The following is a 16,135-nucleotide window of genomic DNA, read 5'->3' as shown; positions in this document are numbered from 1 at the left end:
CAAAATGAGATCTAACCCAGGTGGTGAGCACCTGGTTAAAAAAGCAGGAAGAAAAAATAGAGTAAGAGAGGGACTCCCTGAGCCACCTATATTCCCAAATCCTTCATCCAGACAAGCTTGATCTTATAGATTCAGTTTCAGCTCTATTATTCATCTGAATGAAGAAGCCGTAATCGGCACACATCCAAAACCTATCATCAGCTAAAAAGAGCCTTCAGAAAGCGCACTGACAACAAGTAACAAGTGTAGGGTGGTTGTTAGTATGCTGGGTAGGTGGGAGAGGAAAACAGCATCCAGGTGGAGTGTACAAGTGGAGGAAGGTGTGTATGTACAAAGTATAGTATGCAGGCAATGTGAATATTAGGGAATTGGCTGTAAGGAAACGTAGGGAATATAAGAAAATGTATGCCTTATGAAAAAAAAGTGCTGGCAGCAAACTTATTTTGAGCATGAGTCAGACATTTAAGCAAGCCTTACCATAAATAAAATTGAAATGATAATAAGTGTTGTCAAATCTTATTGTGAAAACTGGACTTAGTTTTTCCTCTTGAAGACATTTCACTTCTCATCTGTGAGGCTTCTTCAGTTATTAAATAGGATAGAATAATGGACTGATAATATATCATCATACGGTAATACCAGATATATGAAAAGCCAAAGCTGGGATTTAAAAGTAGCTGAATTCACAAAAAAAAAAATAATAATGGGAATTTTGTGATAGTTTGTTATCTCTGGCTTCAATGATAATTAATATTATTAACAACTATTGCTCCAATATTTTACATAATTCCCATGTTCATACAGCATATAGTTCTGAGCAGGTTCAGCTCAAAGGCTGAGCAGGTACTGGGTCAGATCACCGATTCCCCTAGAAATCTCAAAGCTGTTAAAATAAGTGTGAAAATGTGCTGTTTTGGGGACCGAACAAATTACTCCTGATAAACTGAACACATCTCTTGATAACGAGTGGTCTGACTGTCTTGTCAGCCAACCTGCCAGAGGTGTTAAAGATTTTACTATATCTAATTACATTTATGGCCAATTAAGGATGAGAGAATTGACTTGATTTGCTATACTTGACATTGTTATTTTGGAATACTGAGTCAGGTTTTGCGGATAATTAAACCAAAAAAAAAAAAAAAAAAGACTAAGACAGCTGATCCTACACAGCTCCTTTTTTGTGGGAGTACATTAGTGAAAGTATACAAACTGAAGACTTCCCCCCCAGGTCAAAGGGTTGTCTTAACATGGCTAGACTGATTAAGATGGATGTGTGTGGCCAGAATGAAGCTAAAAGAGCCCGTGGCTGCTCTTCTCTGACTCCCGCCTTTGCCCTGACAGCTGTCTATAACACTACCGCCTCAAACTGAAAATTATACTGATGCAGAGTGACAAGATGCCTGTCCCACTCCGGTGGGCACTCAAAAGGGGTTTCCTTGATAACATAACTCTTGGTCCAATAGAAGCAAGGCTGGGAGGATGCACCAGAACAAAAGGGATCAACCAGCAAGTGCAAATAAATCGCGTACCTCAATTTTGGACTTCCTCTTGTGAATACATAGTGCATTCTGCTGTCTGATGCTTTCCAGAAATGAACCTCCTTCAAGGCCAGATCGATGTGCAATGTCTGACATGCATAATTTTATAATTTACTGAGAGATGATTGGTTGGGCTAAGAAACACAGTCGAGGTTTCAAGGTTGCAAGGTTTGAATTGAGATCAATACAATGTGATCTTGCTGACTATATGGTGAAGCTTTCCTGTATCTCGTGCTTGTATATGAGTTAAATGAAACATTTCTAAATCTACATGACTACAAGACTGTTTTCCTGATGTATTTGTGTATGTCTTTGGGACTACGTTTACATTGTTTTATTTTGTTTTCTTATACTGTTTACAGTGCAATATGTGAACAAATCTTAATTCATTCATTACTTATATTCACTGCTGTATTGAATCAAATATGTTTTTGTGAGGAATCATGGAATAACACTGTAAACATTAATCTCCTTGTGTAGCCATTTCTTAAAATGTATAAAAATTCTAAATATATATATATATACATATATGGTTACAAGTAAATCATTCACAAAGTGAAGAAAAATTGAAACTTTCAAGGGTTCACTGAGGACAACCTACTAAATACACATATAGGTTTGCTGGGTAAAAGCCCAAGTTGATCCTTATTAAGAGCATGATATTGTACAAATGTTCTATTTAGAATATTGCACACCCTGTTATTTTATTGTCAGATTAATGAGGTAGATTCTTTTTTCTTGCCAATGTCTTTCCTGGGATCCATAAAATTCATTTCATCTTCTACCCCTGTAATTTGTTGATGCAAATTCTGTACAAAATTAGTTTACAACTGCATCAATTAATCCTGCTTAGATATGAGAATAATAATTCAAAGTTTGAATAAAAAAAATAAAATAGATTATAATGAAAATATAAATAAATAAATACATGCTGCTTCTACCAAAAATAATAATAATAAAGTTGGTCTCTTGTTGGTCTCAGCCCATTTGCATCCTGCTTATTTTTGTCATTGCTATTGTCACTCTCTTTATTTCCCTATCCTTGTTTTCACCCTTAGTGTTTTTTTTTTTCTTTATTCTTATTATTGATGTTGTTGTTGTTGTCCTCTCTGCATGGATGTCTTTTGCTATCTTCTAATTGTATTCTAACTGTTTCTCCATTTATATTTATATTCATATTTATTGATACTATAACTGTTATGCTGCCGTGACAAAAGAATTTCCCCTATGGGGATCAATAAATTTCATCTTATCTTATCTTATCTTATCTTATCTTATCTTATCTTATCTTATCTTATCTTATCTTATCTTATTTTATCTTATCTTATCTGATGTCAATGATAGAAACAAACGAATCAACCATCCAAACGGACACATAATTGTGCACACATTCACTGTCCCGGACATTATCTTACATTTTCTTTCATGAGCCTGACCTCTCCTGTGTATGATTGGATGTGAAAGTTTAAGGAAAAAAAGATATATGATTGCCGAGGAATACTGGGCACCCACATATCTTTGAATTATGTTCCTTGTCCCCTCACCTCAGTCTCCAGGAAGCGCCGCAAGGCTCTCTTTTTCTTGATGCTTTTGCGTCGAACATATACAGCAACACTGAGAGCCAGAATGACGATGATGAATAGACCACCAATAATTCCAGCTGCTATTAAGGGTGTCCTGCAGGGACAAGAGTAGGCTGTGAAACAGAAACACTACTGAGACATTAGCACACACATTGAAAGTGCAAATAATGGGTAGCTCTGGAAGAAACTCACACCTTATACACACCATTCTTGTTACTTCATCTACCTCATTTTTGATTGCTGTATGAATCAGCAATGAATCATTGGGAAGGTGAATGTTAATATAGCAATTTATGTTTGTGTGACTGTGTAACTACTGTATGCATCATCTACATGCCTGTAAAATGGGGTTGTCTTTTACACACTTCAGAATCAGTATCTGGGAACATCTCAATTACATTTTGTACTAGCTAAATTGGTTTTATCAAAAACTCAGACTGCAAATTATCCGAAAGCAGTTTAAACCTAGATCCCCTATCTTAGCAACTGAATTTTAACATTTTCTCTCACCCATTTCTCTCTCTCAAATTTCAGCCTGAAAATTTGAGAAACTTTCCTCTGCAATGTCGACCTTAAACATCCAGTAACTCTCTTTTATTTGCGGGACTCCATGTCATTTGTTTAAGATGATGATGTTTAAATAAAACAAAACAAAAAAACAGAACAAACTTGGGACAAATATCTCCCTTCCCGATTAATGTGAACTTTTTAGAGGTCACTAACAATAAGACAGAATTCTTTTTTTTCTTTTTTTAAAGCAAAAGTCTTTTTTAACAAGCACTCTTAATACCCAGCCCTAATGATTAGATCTCTTCCTATTTTTCTTATTTTGCGATAACCCTTCCTTTTGGACAAAAATGAAACAATCTCACTTGAAAACTGAGTTGAAAACTTAAATAAATGAGAAATGAAAAGTGCACATCTTTCACAAAATCACTTCTTGATCTTCTGGCAAAAAAAAAATAAAAATAAATAAATAAATCATCTTGAAGCAGACTTAAAGGTTGAAAGTTAAAAGCTACTTCTCTTCAATAATGATAGCACTAATGTACTTGCCATTTATATACCTCTGTGCTTCTGTGTAATATTATGCTACCATTCAATCCGGGGCTGCTGTTACTCTGTTTCTTCATTCGTTTCCTTTCCCTCTCATCTGAATTCCATTTTTCACTGTCTTATCAGCACCAGATCTCCCCCAACCCTACCATACATTTATTTGTAATTTAGGATATCACAACCACAGAGCGTAAAATAACACCTGCTTCAATCTTAAAGTTGACATTCAAAACTCTATTAGTTGTAGAGGCCATCAGTAGCTAATGGAAGACTCGTGTACCATAGACCTATGGTGGAGCGGTGTGCCACAGTGTTTGCCATATCGATTGGGACCGACCAAAAGACGGGGTTAGAAGAGGGCATGAAATTTACAAAGAGGCTTTGGATTTCAGCATAATGAGATATACATCCCTGTGGTGAATAGTAATGCAGCAGTTTGGAAAGATTAGGTCGAAGCAGGGGAAAGTGACAAGGAGAAACAAGAGCTATTCGAGAGATTAAAAAAAAAAAAAAAAAGATTAGAAGGAATAAAAGTGAAGTCACAAAGAAGACGTAATTATTTGAAGATGTTAAAGAAACATTTAAGCGAGATAAAAAAAAAAAAAATGCTTTAAAAGAAGAGAAAAGTATAAACCGGCGGGCTAAAAGGGCAAGAATCAAGTAAAAGAAAAAAAACAAAACAAAACATCAGTTGTCAGCACTAGGTTAGAGAGAGGAGAGAGGACATCTCTAATTAGGTGGAAAGGATTTACTGCAGAACAAGAAACATCGGGTCACTGGATGAAATGGAGCAATAATGCATTTTACAGAGCAAAAAGAACAACTTGCAGACTGGAGACTCAGCAGATTCCCAGCAACAGAACATGTTTCAATTTCCTCTGTTAGGTAAATAAATAAAAATGAATGAACAAAAGATCTAGATTTGGTAGTACAGAAACACTGCTTTGATTTAATTTCATTCAGGCGCGTTTGTAATTCTTTGTCTTTGATTGTAAAGATAATGTGCTTTTATGTGTACCTTAAATTGCAATCACGGTACATCAACCAATGCTTTCTTCAGCATTGCCAAGTTTCCTCACACTGATCCTTTTTTTTGTGAAAAAGACAACATATTTATGTATATTCTGTATATTCTGTATTTCTCAGAATCAGTTTATGGAAATTAAACAAACAAAAATTGTCAAAATCTTCTTCTCACAGCAACTGAACTTGATTCTCTTCCCTTAAAGATGTTTCACCTGCAATCTGAGAGGCTTCTTAAGAACGAACTGAAGAAGCCTCTCCCAGTTTCACAAGAACTGATCATGACCTGGATGACCGACGACAAGAAATATGACTTATTACCAAATTATTCTATGACTTATAATCTGTGTGAATTTGCCAGATCATTTGTTAGGAAGTAGAACATCTGGCAGACACCTTAAAATGTTGATTTTACTACATCTCTTTGGGATGTTGTTGATAACCTCTGTTAAGTCATGTTAAATAATAGTTTCATGAAACAGCATAGTAGTTTGAGTGCCACATTCCAAAATTAATTGAAGTTATGCTATGCTATTTATACATATGCAATGTTTCAGGATTTTACTCAGGTATAAAAAGAAGGCTGTGTACTAAAAATTTGATAACGGAAAAGTGTTTGTCAACACGTTGGTTTCAGTTTTCCAGTTTAACATGAGGAATAGAACCTGAGATGCCTCACCTGTCTATCATCCCGACACAATCCTGGAGTCTTGGCCCGATGCACCTGCAGGGCACACAAACCACAGGTCATTCTCTAAAGTAGGGAAAGGTTATGAGGGAAACTGATTTGGGATTTTATCCATGTCTGTCAGCTATCACTGAGTAGGCGCCTCAGATAAATAACCTCCCCATCGTAGGTGAATCCTTGTTAATATGAAAGAGTGGGGAAGCTTTGTTTTTTGTTTGTTTTATGTGCATTGACATCGATTTTTCTGCGTTTGCTTGTTTTGCTCTGTTTTCCCAGCATTTGCCATTTCTATTTTAATTGATGCTGAAACCGTCAGGGAAATTAAAGGAAACCATACAGGTTATTTTTATTGATACTCCTTTAAATCTCTTAAAGTTGTCATAGAAACTCATTAGTCTTGTATGACTTTAGAAATCCCGCACAATGCTTTTTTTTTCCTTCTAAGACACTGGATTTTCAAATATCTTAAGTACTTGTATTTTAGGTTTAATTTAATTTGAATGATAGAAGAAATTAGATGAGAAATTGCAGGGTAGTGTGTTAAAGTGCATTTCATGGTAAGAGATATGCTGTTGGTGGGGGTTATAATTTTCAGAGGCCCCCCTTTTCAAAAAGGATATATATCAGCAAATCAAAACAACAATTAAACACATCAATGAAATGAAGTACAAAAACAGGACATTAATTAATTATGTCATTGACTTTCCTAAACAATACTAAAATGAATCCTTCCAAAAAACTGATTTTTCCACTCATTTTCACATGGCAAACAGCAGCAAAACAGGAAAAAAAAGTTTAAATTAAAGCAATAACTACTCGGTTTCCTCAGTTCATAAAATGATGAAATTAGATGCTTCTTCACAGTAATAGCTTATTTGCACATTTTTAATTACGGTCCTAAATTTCACTCTCATGAAATTAAGTAGTAATCTAAAACCTGCCTTAATTTTCAACTCATCGGTAGGAAGTACATTATAGGCCATTGATATATTGCTGCAAATAATTTCATTTGATATTGTTATCATAAATATATATGACTAAATATCTTGAAAAGAAAAATATTATATATCGCAAAAATAGATGGCATGGTCATGACACTAACTCACCAATGATATATTCTATGCGGCACTCTTAATTCTGGTTGTATGAATCAAGCGGAGAATCATTTATGATACAAAATAATTTAGAATATTGTGTTGGGATCCGGGGCTCTGGATGCAGCCCCCTCACCAGTGAGCGTGACTGACCAGGCGATTTCTCCACTTGGGGATGCCGGCACACCTGCGGCTGATCGGGCCTTGTCATGCAGAGGATAAGAGGAGCCTGCAACCAGCTGTTCGAAGCCAGATTGTTACTCATTCCTCGCTAGTTCATTACCCCCTGCATTCTTTGTCTTGCGTTTCATCACCAACTCCTAATTCCTGTGACCTCTGCCGCCTCTCCTTGCCAGCCCCTGGTACCTGAGACCCCCGTGACGTTCCCCAGGAGATAACCCTGTCCCAGCACAGCTCGCCATTCACCTTCCTCGTCACTAAACCCCGAAATACGCCCTACCTCCTGAGAGTCCTTGTGTTTGGGTCAGGCAAAACTTCCGTAAATATGACATTGTTTATTTTCTTGGATACAATAAATCATAATTTAATGTCGAAATATTAATTAATCATCATGACATTTGAATGTGCCGGAACTCATGAAGAGAACATTGGTCATCTGATCATATATGATTGCGGTTATATGTCCGGCGAAGAAGCAACACTGTTTTTCTGACCTCTCCCCCCAACATAAAGGATAGACACTTGCATAAAGAATTTAAGACACTTGAATCTATTTTCTTTAGTAAACATTTCAGAAGATTTTTGTTGTGTCACACTTGTTTTTGAGGTTGTGCTCCATAAGTGGCACATGAACAACAGATGGACTCTTAAGTGTCCTCTGCTTTTTCGCTGTGAAAGTATGCACAATTTAATCAGTCTCATTGTTAGATATCGCATTATCGCATTGATTCTTATTTTTTTTTATAATTCACATAACATTTTTTTTTTCTTTGGAAAAAGGAAAAAAAAATAAATAAATAAACTTAATATATTTGTCTTTTCAGTCCTCACCAAAAATAATCAGGCTGGCACAATAATAACAGCTTACTCCAATTAACAACGTAGAACATGAAAACACAAATTTGTAGTGACCAGAAGAAGAGAGAGAAGGAGCGAACGGAAGGTATTTATGTATAATAAGATTATCGGGTCCAGTAATTAGATTTTCAAATGATTAATTTTAATGCTAGGCAGTTGACATAATAAGCAGCCAACAATATCATAACTTATTACATTATTGACAACATGTTATTGTGTTATTGGCTTAAAAAGTATTATATTATTTGCAAGCTATTATGATATTGGTTTTAGTACATCCAAAAATAGGCCTAAATTATGAGAATATTTGCAGGTTTTCAGTTGCTGCACTTCCAGAATCTGAGCATTCAGACTTTGCGACATTGTGGCTCATAAGACTGGTGTTTAGGATCCTAACAAGTGTTTTGGGGTGTGTGTGTGTGTGCGTGTGTGTATGGATGATGTGTACGATGTGTATGATGGTCCTTTAGGACCCATTTAAAGTTATGGTAAACTTGCAAGCAAACTTGGAATAATGTTGCAGTAGTTGTGACTTTATTGCAAATTCAGTGCTGATTTCTATTATTTGTAGCTGGTGTTATTCATGTGCAAAAGTACATTTTAAATGAATATGCTCACTTGTACAGTATCTCAGAGGAACAGCTACATTTGTCATTACAACTATTGCTCCCACGACAAGATTTGAGAAATTACCATGTCATGGATGACTGAGAGCGTTCACAGACACATTTGTCATGCGTACATGTTACTCTTTTGCATGTAATGATAAGCAATGAGATGTTGAGTTTTACCTGACCACTGTTTACAATTTCTTGAACCGCCTTTTTGTTCCGGACTGTGATCGTAGTTAAATGATGTCTCACTTTGGCTCATGCCCTCCATGGCACTGTCCGTTTGATTAAATATTATTCTGATAGCGTATCGGTGATAAGGAAGTGTTAGAGTAATGGTACACTGCTGATCGCCGAGTCAGGGAAGTTTGTGCAGTTTGTGTGTGAAAGATTTATACCCTTTCATCCATCCTCCACAAGTTTTCAGTGCCACTTTTTCATTTTCCTTGTCTTTTCTTCTTCTAGCTCTTACCCACTTAATCTTTGTTAATGTGCTATTTCCATTTGAATGAAGCTTAATTTCATTGCCACACACTACTGATATCACAGCCTTTCAACAAGTGCTATATTGCAACTTTTTTCTTGATTGATTTTTCAAACTGATACATTTGTTTAAAAACTCCACATGCATCACTTAAGTATGGGCACCGTCTCCATCTTTACCTGGTACCATCTAAAGCACATGTCTAGATAAAGCCATGCCCAACCTGAGGCAGTTCCTTGTCGAGTTCTGGAACACTGCATTCCTGAATAAAACTGCAATTGATTGCTCAAGATGTTCTTATGATTTTAATTTTCTGCAGTCATTGTTTTGTGTTTTTGTGCAAACCTTACTGAATAAAAGACCTTTTTGTCTTGGATTAACTAATTTTCTGACTTGTTTCCTAATTTCCCACCCTTCCTATCATTTATAGGCTGTACATGACCCACCCTATCTAGGAATACACCAGTCCTTTTTGCACCCCCCCCCGCCCAAGATCCTTGTCTAAAGCGCCATACAGTTAGTCCAGCATTTTGGTCCGGATCAAACCAATGGTTCCACTGGTACCCGTGTTACTTGATAAATCTCTTGATAAATCTTGATAAATCTGAAAGCAAATAATACAATCTTTGGGAAAAACAAGTAGCAATTTTAAAAAAAAACATGGCTACTTTGACTTCATGATAAACAACGGAAGTGTTAGGTCATGAGTTATTTGACTTAGTCTGACTTTCAGATTTTTCTTTTTGCATCATCAATACATTTAGGTGTATTTAATGTACTTCAATCCAAATCAAAGTATTTCGCTTGATTTAAATACTCTGACCTAAACCTTTAATTGAATTCACAATGAAGGAAAAGCAATTCTGCATTTCCCTTGTGAATAACTACATTTTTCAAATTGCAGATTTAGTCAAATTAGCCATCAGGAGCCCAGTTCATATTTTTGTCTGCAAAAAATGCAGAGGGCTATTGTTTTATGACAAAACAAATATATATTTTTGGTATTGATTTGGGGGTTAGGCTCCTGCAACTGCTGCAACCAGGATAACCAGCAGAAAATGGATTGATAACCTCTAGTGTTGACTAATTGTCAAAAGCAGCCATGACAATTAATTCACTTTTCATATCAAATTGTTCTGGTACTTTGGCTTATACAACGTACATCTATAATTGGTCACGATTACTTGATCTAATCCGTCAATCAGACACGAAGTAGGACAATTTATATCCTCTTTGTTGACAGGTCTATGATCTATGCTTGGTCTATGCTTCCCATTTGGAGCTCTGGTATCGCTGTATAGCAGTAGGAAGCTCTGCTTTCAGCCATCTCCACCTTCCTTTTCCAGGTTTACTGTGTCTTTGCCCCCAGGCTTTCACTCAGGGCTCCTCTGCATTGGATTCAAGTGGGCTTTGGTGGTCAATACATTCTGCTCCTGACTCAGGAATACAAGGAAGACAATTGTAGGTTGGTGGATATGACTGTTGCAAGATCAAGTCACTGTCTCTTTCTTTCTTTACCCCCTGAGAATGAGAGCCTTTTCCAAGGTCAGCTTTTGTAGCTGAATTCCTTAACAATGCTTTCCCCAGCATTAAAGCAACTAAGTCAAATGGGCCTCTGGACAAAAGTGAGGTAACACTTCAAAGAAATTGCTGAACTTATACATAGACACCTATCTTTATGCAACATCATTCTCTTACCCCTGGGTGCAGTTAGCATGACAGGGGTGGCACTCGTTGTTGGCCTTGGCATATTTAAAGATGAAACTGTTGGCCCCCTGTAAGCCATCGGGGCACTTCTCTACACAGTTGGGTCCATCTTTGAAGTGGAGGCAGGTAACGCATTGGTCTGCACCCTTAAAGAAGAGCAGAAAAAGAAGGAGATGAAACAAAACCTTGGGAGTTTATGCCAGGGACGGTTTGAAATCAGAGGGAAAAAAGGTGCTGTTAAATTATCAAAGAGAAGGGAATTGATGTGAATAATGGTAGAGATAGTGAAAGGAACCACCAGGATGAAAATTGTTAGAAATAATGGAATAATGGAATGATGGAATACTGGAAAGAAAGCAGGTACAGAGCATAAAGTGCAAAATTAGACAGAATCAATTCAAACTGGATAAATCCCATCAATTTGCACCCTTTGTACTGCAGTTAATGTGGCTAAAGCTACATGAATTCAATCCAGCGATTTGTAACATGTTGAACAAAATTGCTTATAGTATATTCCATGGCACCTGTTGAAATTGACCAAATGCATGAAGAATCAGGTCATGTCAAGGCAAAGCACACTGGAGGAGATACTGGAGATGAGCATCAGCTCAGTTGCAAAATCATCAATGAATAAGACACAGCAACATGCATGTAGTTGAGTGTTTGGAAATCACAACTGTACTGTGCATTATTTTTTGCTTTTACTGTGAATCGAAGAATGACAGCCATGTCATATTAGTATTACTTTCAGTCTGGCTGGTTTTGTGAGGTATTTTGGGTGCTGGGAGTTATACTAGAGCCCCCTGTTGCTAACTGTGTTGACAGTGACCTGATGGACAGCATCTCCCAGCTTGACGCATTCAGAAACACGGCATCAATAAACATTAGCCTCACTTTGTATGTTTGTGTGTATGCGGGTGTGAATGTGTAAAGATCTGAATGCATTCAAGTAAGTCAGCAAATGCTCCATGCATTTGTATTTGTGTGTGAGAGTGCCTCTGGATGATTGACTCCGGTGTTATTTACTACTCAACTGTGACCAACATTGGAAAGTCAGTGCAGTCCTGAAGGGGACTCTCTCACTCTTCTTCCCTCTGTATAGTCCAAATTGGTCACATGACACAATACAAGTGTATTTTTTTTAAATATATTAAGTAAAATTGCAGGGGCTTCAGAGTTTAGACTTCAACAAGGGAAAAAATGGCTAATATCACTGTGTAATAATAAAAAAAAAAATGAAAAAGCTTTCTTTTTTTAAACAAATTGTCAGTTCAAGCACAGTATATTTGTCTTTTTTGAGGAAAAGAGGCTAGTCCAAGCGGTACTTTGTAAAGTGCAAAGGGAAGTATCTCAAGTATTTTTATAAATCAACAAACCTGTCTGACATGAAACTGGGACATGGAAACATCACAACTAACAAATAAAAAAAAATAGTAGGTGGTGTTCCTGACTAAGGGATAGACAGATCATATATACACTTGATTAGATTTGGGAAAAGGTGGAGACAATCAAAAAGGGACTGACACTGGTGCAGATAAACGACATACACCCGTAACAAAACATGAGAATGAGACATGAATGAAACAGCTTACACTTCAACATGGCCTCCAAGACTATGTTAAATCAAAGCAACAATAAAACCTTTTCTCAATTACTCATATTTTGCAGGGAACATCACTAACACTAACATGATAACAACATGAAAAAACACCAAAAAACATAAACAAAGAAGAGGAACCCCAAAAAATGGTGTTCAATAAAAAATACAATAAAAACTGAAGATGTGTATAAAACCAAACATGGATGACATTTGTCTTGGGTTAAAAATATCAAGATACAGGTTTCCCTCTATAAGTCATATCATAGCTTTTCATGATAATAGCGTTACCTTGGTGTAAGTAGCTGTGAGTGATGAAATATCTATAATTCCCTCCCAAAAAAAGCATGCATAAACATGCACACACACACACAGAAATATATATGTTTATTCATGTAAAACACAAAGTCACTCTCCCTCTGATTTTTTTTCCAGGGCCCTCATCTTTCTATCGTGCTAAAATGTTAAAATATTACTTAGCAATGTGCAGTGGAAAATTGCCATACAAGCTCATATCTGGACAGTCTGGGAATGAATATTTTCAACTTGAAAAAACACACAAACCAAGACCAAGTGTTTGTGTTTGATAACGAAGCACGTGTGGATGGATCACATTGAGAATGAGAGAGACCCAAATGTAGCGGTGAGGATACAGGGAGTGAACAGGGAGTAGATAAAGAAGGTCTTGGATTTCAAGTACTTAGGGTCAACAGTCCAGAGCAATGGGGAGTGTGGAAAAGAGGTGAAGAAACAGGTTCAAGCTGGGTGGAACAGTTGGAGAAAAGTGTCAGGGGAACTATGCGATAGAAGAATATCAGCCAGAATGAAAGAAAAGGTGTACAAGACAGTTGTAAGACCTGCAATGCTCTATAGCTTGGAAACAGTGGCATTGAAGACAAGACAGGAAGCAGAGTTGGGGGCAGAAGAGAAGAAGATGTTGAGGTTCCCTTTTGGAGTCTTGCTGATGGATAGGAGCGGGAATGAGTTTGTCAGAGGGACTGTACATGTTAGATGTTTTGGAGAGAAGGTCAGAGAAGGCGTGGCTGAGATGTTTTGGTCATGTAAATAGGAAGGATATTGAATATATTGATAGAAAGATGCTGGGATTAAGGTTACCAGGCCAGAGGTCAAGAGGAAAACCAAAGAGAAGATTTATGAATGTAGTGAAAGAGGACAAAAAGTTTGTTGATATGAGAAGATAGAGAGAATAGGGTTAGATGGAGGAAGTTGATTTGTTGTGGTAACCCCGAAAAGAAAAGCAGAGGATGTGAATGAATCACAATCATAAGTAGCCACTCTTTCTACTATGTTTGTTTCCTGGTGTACAGCGCAGCACCTCGACGCAGTAAAATTGGCCCTGGTTCAGAGGGAGTTTGCCACCATAGGATAGCGAGGCTGTTCAACAGCCACTGGGCCTTACCGCTTCACTTGGTGCCAAAGGCCAATGGTGCGTGGTGGCCTTGCTGCGACTTTTCTGTTTGAACAACCTCAGTGCGAATGGCTGCTTTTTCATACCCCACATACAGGACTTCTCCATTCGGCTGGCTGGTATCACAATTTTCTCCATGGTGGACAATAAGAGGGAGTCCCATTGCTTTCTGATATGCAAGCGGCGGCAAAATTTCCCGGCCCTGTCTCTGTCAAGGCATTGGAGGATTTTTTGCACCTGCTGAATTTTTGTAACCGTTTACCCCCTAACGCTGCTCACTCCCTGGTTAGAGGAGCCCACCTCACCCTTCTCACATCCAGGACGCCCAAAGCTTTAACCACCGATGCTTCTGACATACCCCCGGAGGTGGTGGTTGAACAGCAGATGGCAAATGCATGTCAAACATTGCATTTTTAGCTGCAAGCTGCTAGATAGCGAGCACAAGCACAGTGTCTCCGATTGGGAGTTGCTGGTCCTACACCTTGCAAGCCGCCATTTCCTTTTCCTGCTGGAAGGCTGCTCTATCACAGCTTATGTCGACCATAAACGGCTGACCTTCGCCATGTCCGAGGTGACTGAGTCTTGCTCTGCTTGTTAGCAGGCCCCTCAGGTAGCCATCTCTGAACCTGTAACTGCCATTCAGCATCTGGATGTGAAGTCCAACCCTTTGCTGACTGTGTCTCACGCATACATGTTTGTCCTGTTCCCTTCGGGTTGGATTTCTTGGCTATGGCTGCCGACCAGCCTGGTGACCCAGATGTTGGATGCAAGCTGTTGGATGCAGTGGTGTAAGAAGGCAGTCCTGCCCTCCACTGTGAAGTCTCCACTGGCATTTCCCACCCCATGGTTTCAGTGGCCTGACCCCGATGGGCAAGTTTTCAACTTAATTAATTTCGAGTTGTCAGGAGTTCGGGCGTCACTGAAGTCAGTAAGTTTCATGTTTATCTGGCCTGGCCTCTGCAAGGATGAAAATGGTTGGACAGTGCTGAGGTTCACCAGCACACTTGGTTGCCCCTGGAACCGTCTCCCAGCTAACCCTTTTGACGACATGCATGTCGACCTCATGGGTCCTCCACCTCCTTTGCAAGGCTTTACACACCTGCTCACAATGCTGGATCAGACCATTCGATGGCCAGAGGCTTTCCCGCTTTCCTCCCTAATATTCACGGATGTTGTCCTGGCGGTTCTTTCCTCCTGGGTTACCCGTTTCAGCAACCTGTCATATTACACCTAAGACAGGGGTCCAAACTTCGTGTCCGAGATCTGGTTGGCACTTGCAGGTTCATTGGGTATGAAGGTGCATCGTACCACTGCATACCAGCCTCGGGATAATAGCTTGTGTGAACGGCTCCAGTTGTCAATCAAAGTAGCACTGCGTGTTGTGCTCTCGGGTGACAACTGGGTGGACTGTTTACCTTGGGTTATGCTTGGGTTGCATATGCTGAGCTGGTTTTCGAGCAGCCGCTCCGTGTCTTGAGGGACTTCTTGCCTGAGAGCTCTGCTCCTCTGACCCGTTCGGCTGTTTAGCCTTTTTTGTACAACAGTGCATAGGTTCCAGGCCCGATTCACCACTGTATTCCACCGACTTTCATGCCTGCAGAGCTCATATTGACTTGTTTCGTTTTTGTACGACATGATGCTCACCGCTTGCCTTTCCAATCCACATATAATAATCCATTTTGGGTCTCTTGTATGGGTGGGCATAGGGAGTGGATTACACTGGGTGGACTTAAACCGTCCCACAGGCCGGGTTAGGGGGCTGTATGGCAGGCACAAGTGATTAAAATGTTTGAATTACAGTTTGTACTCGCCTTCATCTCTGTTATCTTTCCTCATCCTGCCACATCATCTTAAATATGACCGCTTTTGTCAAGGTTTTAAGGATATTTCATTTGCTAAAACCCCTTTTCTCATTTCAAGGGTTTGCCTTGGGTGTTTATGATTAAACTATCCGGTGCAGTTTTAAAATTTGATTTTCTTTTTCCTTTAAAAGAACATAGGACATATGTGTTTATTTATTGCTTTGTTTACTTATTTTTCTGAAGGGAAATACAACATTTCAGAAAACCTTGGATTTGATTCAGGTCTACTAAACGAGACTTTATGGGGAAGGTCAGAAATGGAAAATTATTCTGCTGTTTTGTGTGTGTGGGGTTTGCCAAATGCATGCCTCCTGAGGCAGCCGCTGTATTTTATCATTCTTCCCATTAACCTACCGTTCACCTTTGGAAACAGAACATTTATATCCTCTGAATCCTGTGCACAAAAACAAATACACTCCTGTAAA

At 38.5% G+C, this 16,135-nt stretch overlaps 1 protein-coding gene across 4 annotated transcripts in view; it reads right to left on the bottom strand.

Moving 5' to 3' along the window:
* The window catches only part of LOC147233514 (receptor tyrosine-protein kinase erbB-4-like), a 281,545-nt gene that overhangs the window by 47,378 nt on the left and 218,032 nt on the right, over positions 1 to 16,135 (bottom strand). For all 4 annotated transcript variants that reach the window (XM_086148401.1, XM_086148402.1, XM_086148403.1 and 1 more), the window contains exons 15-17: positions 10,814 to 10,968; positions 5,880 to 5,924; positions 3,083 to 3,215 (exon numbers count right to left, since the gene is read on the bottom strand). In XM_086148401.1, coding sequence (XP_086004527.1) covers positions 3,083 to 3,215; positions 5,880 to 5,924; positions 10,814 to 10,968 — 333 coding nt within the window. The remainder of the gene's footprint in view (positions 1 to 3,082; positions 3,216 to 5,879; positions 5,925 to 10,813; positions 10,969 to 16,135) is intronic.

The sequence above is a fragment of the Fistularia commersonii genome, chromosome 6 (genome assembly GCF_037954325.1).
Source record: "Fistularia commersonii isolate RoL2024-O1a breed Wild chromosome 6, RoL_Fcom_v1.0, whole genome shotgun sequence".
NCBI classification, from domain to species: domain Eukaryota; kingdom Metazoa; phylum Chordata; class Actinopteri; order Syngnathiformes; family Fistulariidae; genus Fistularia; species Fistularia commersonii.
This window is presented reverse-complemented; position numbering and strand designations above follow the sequence as displayed.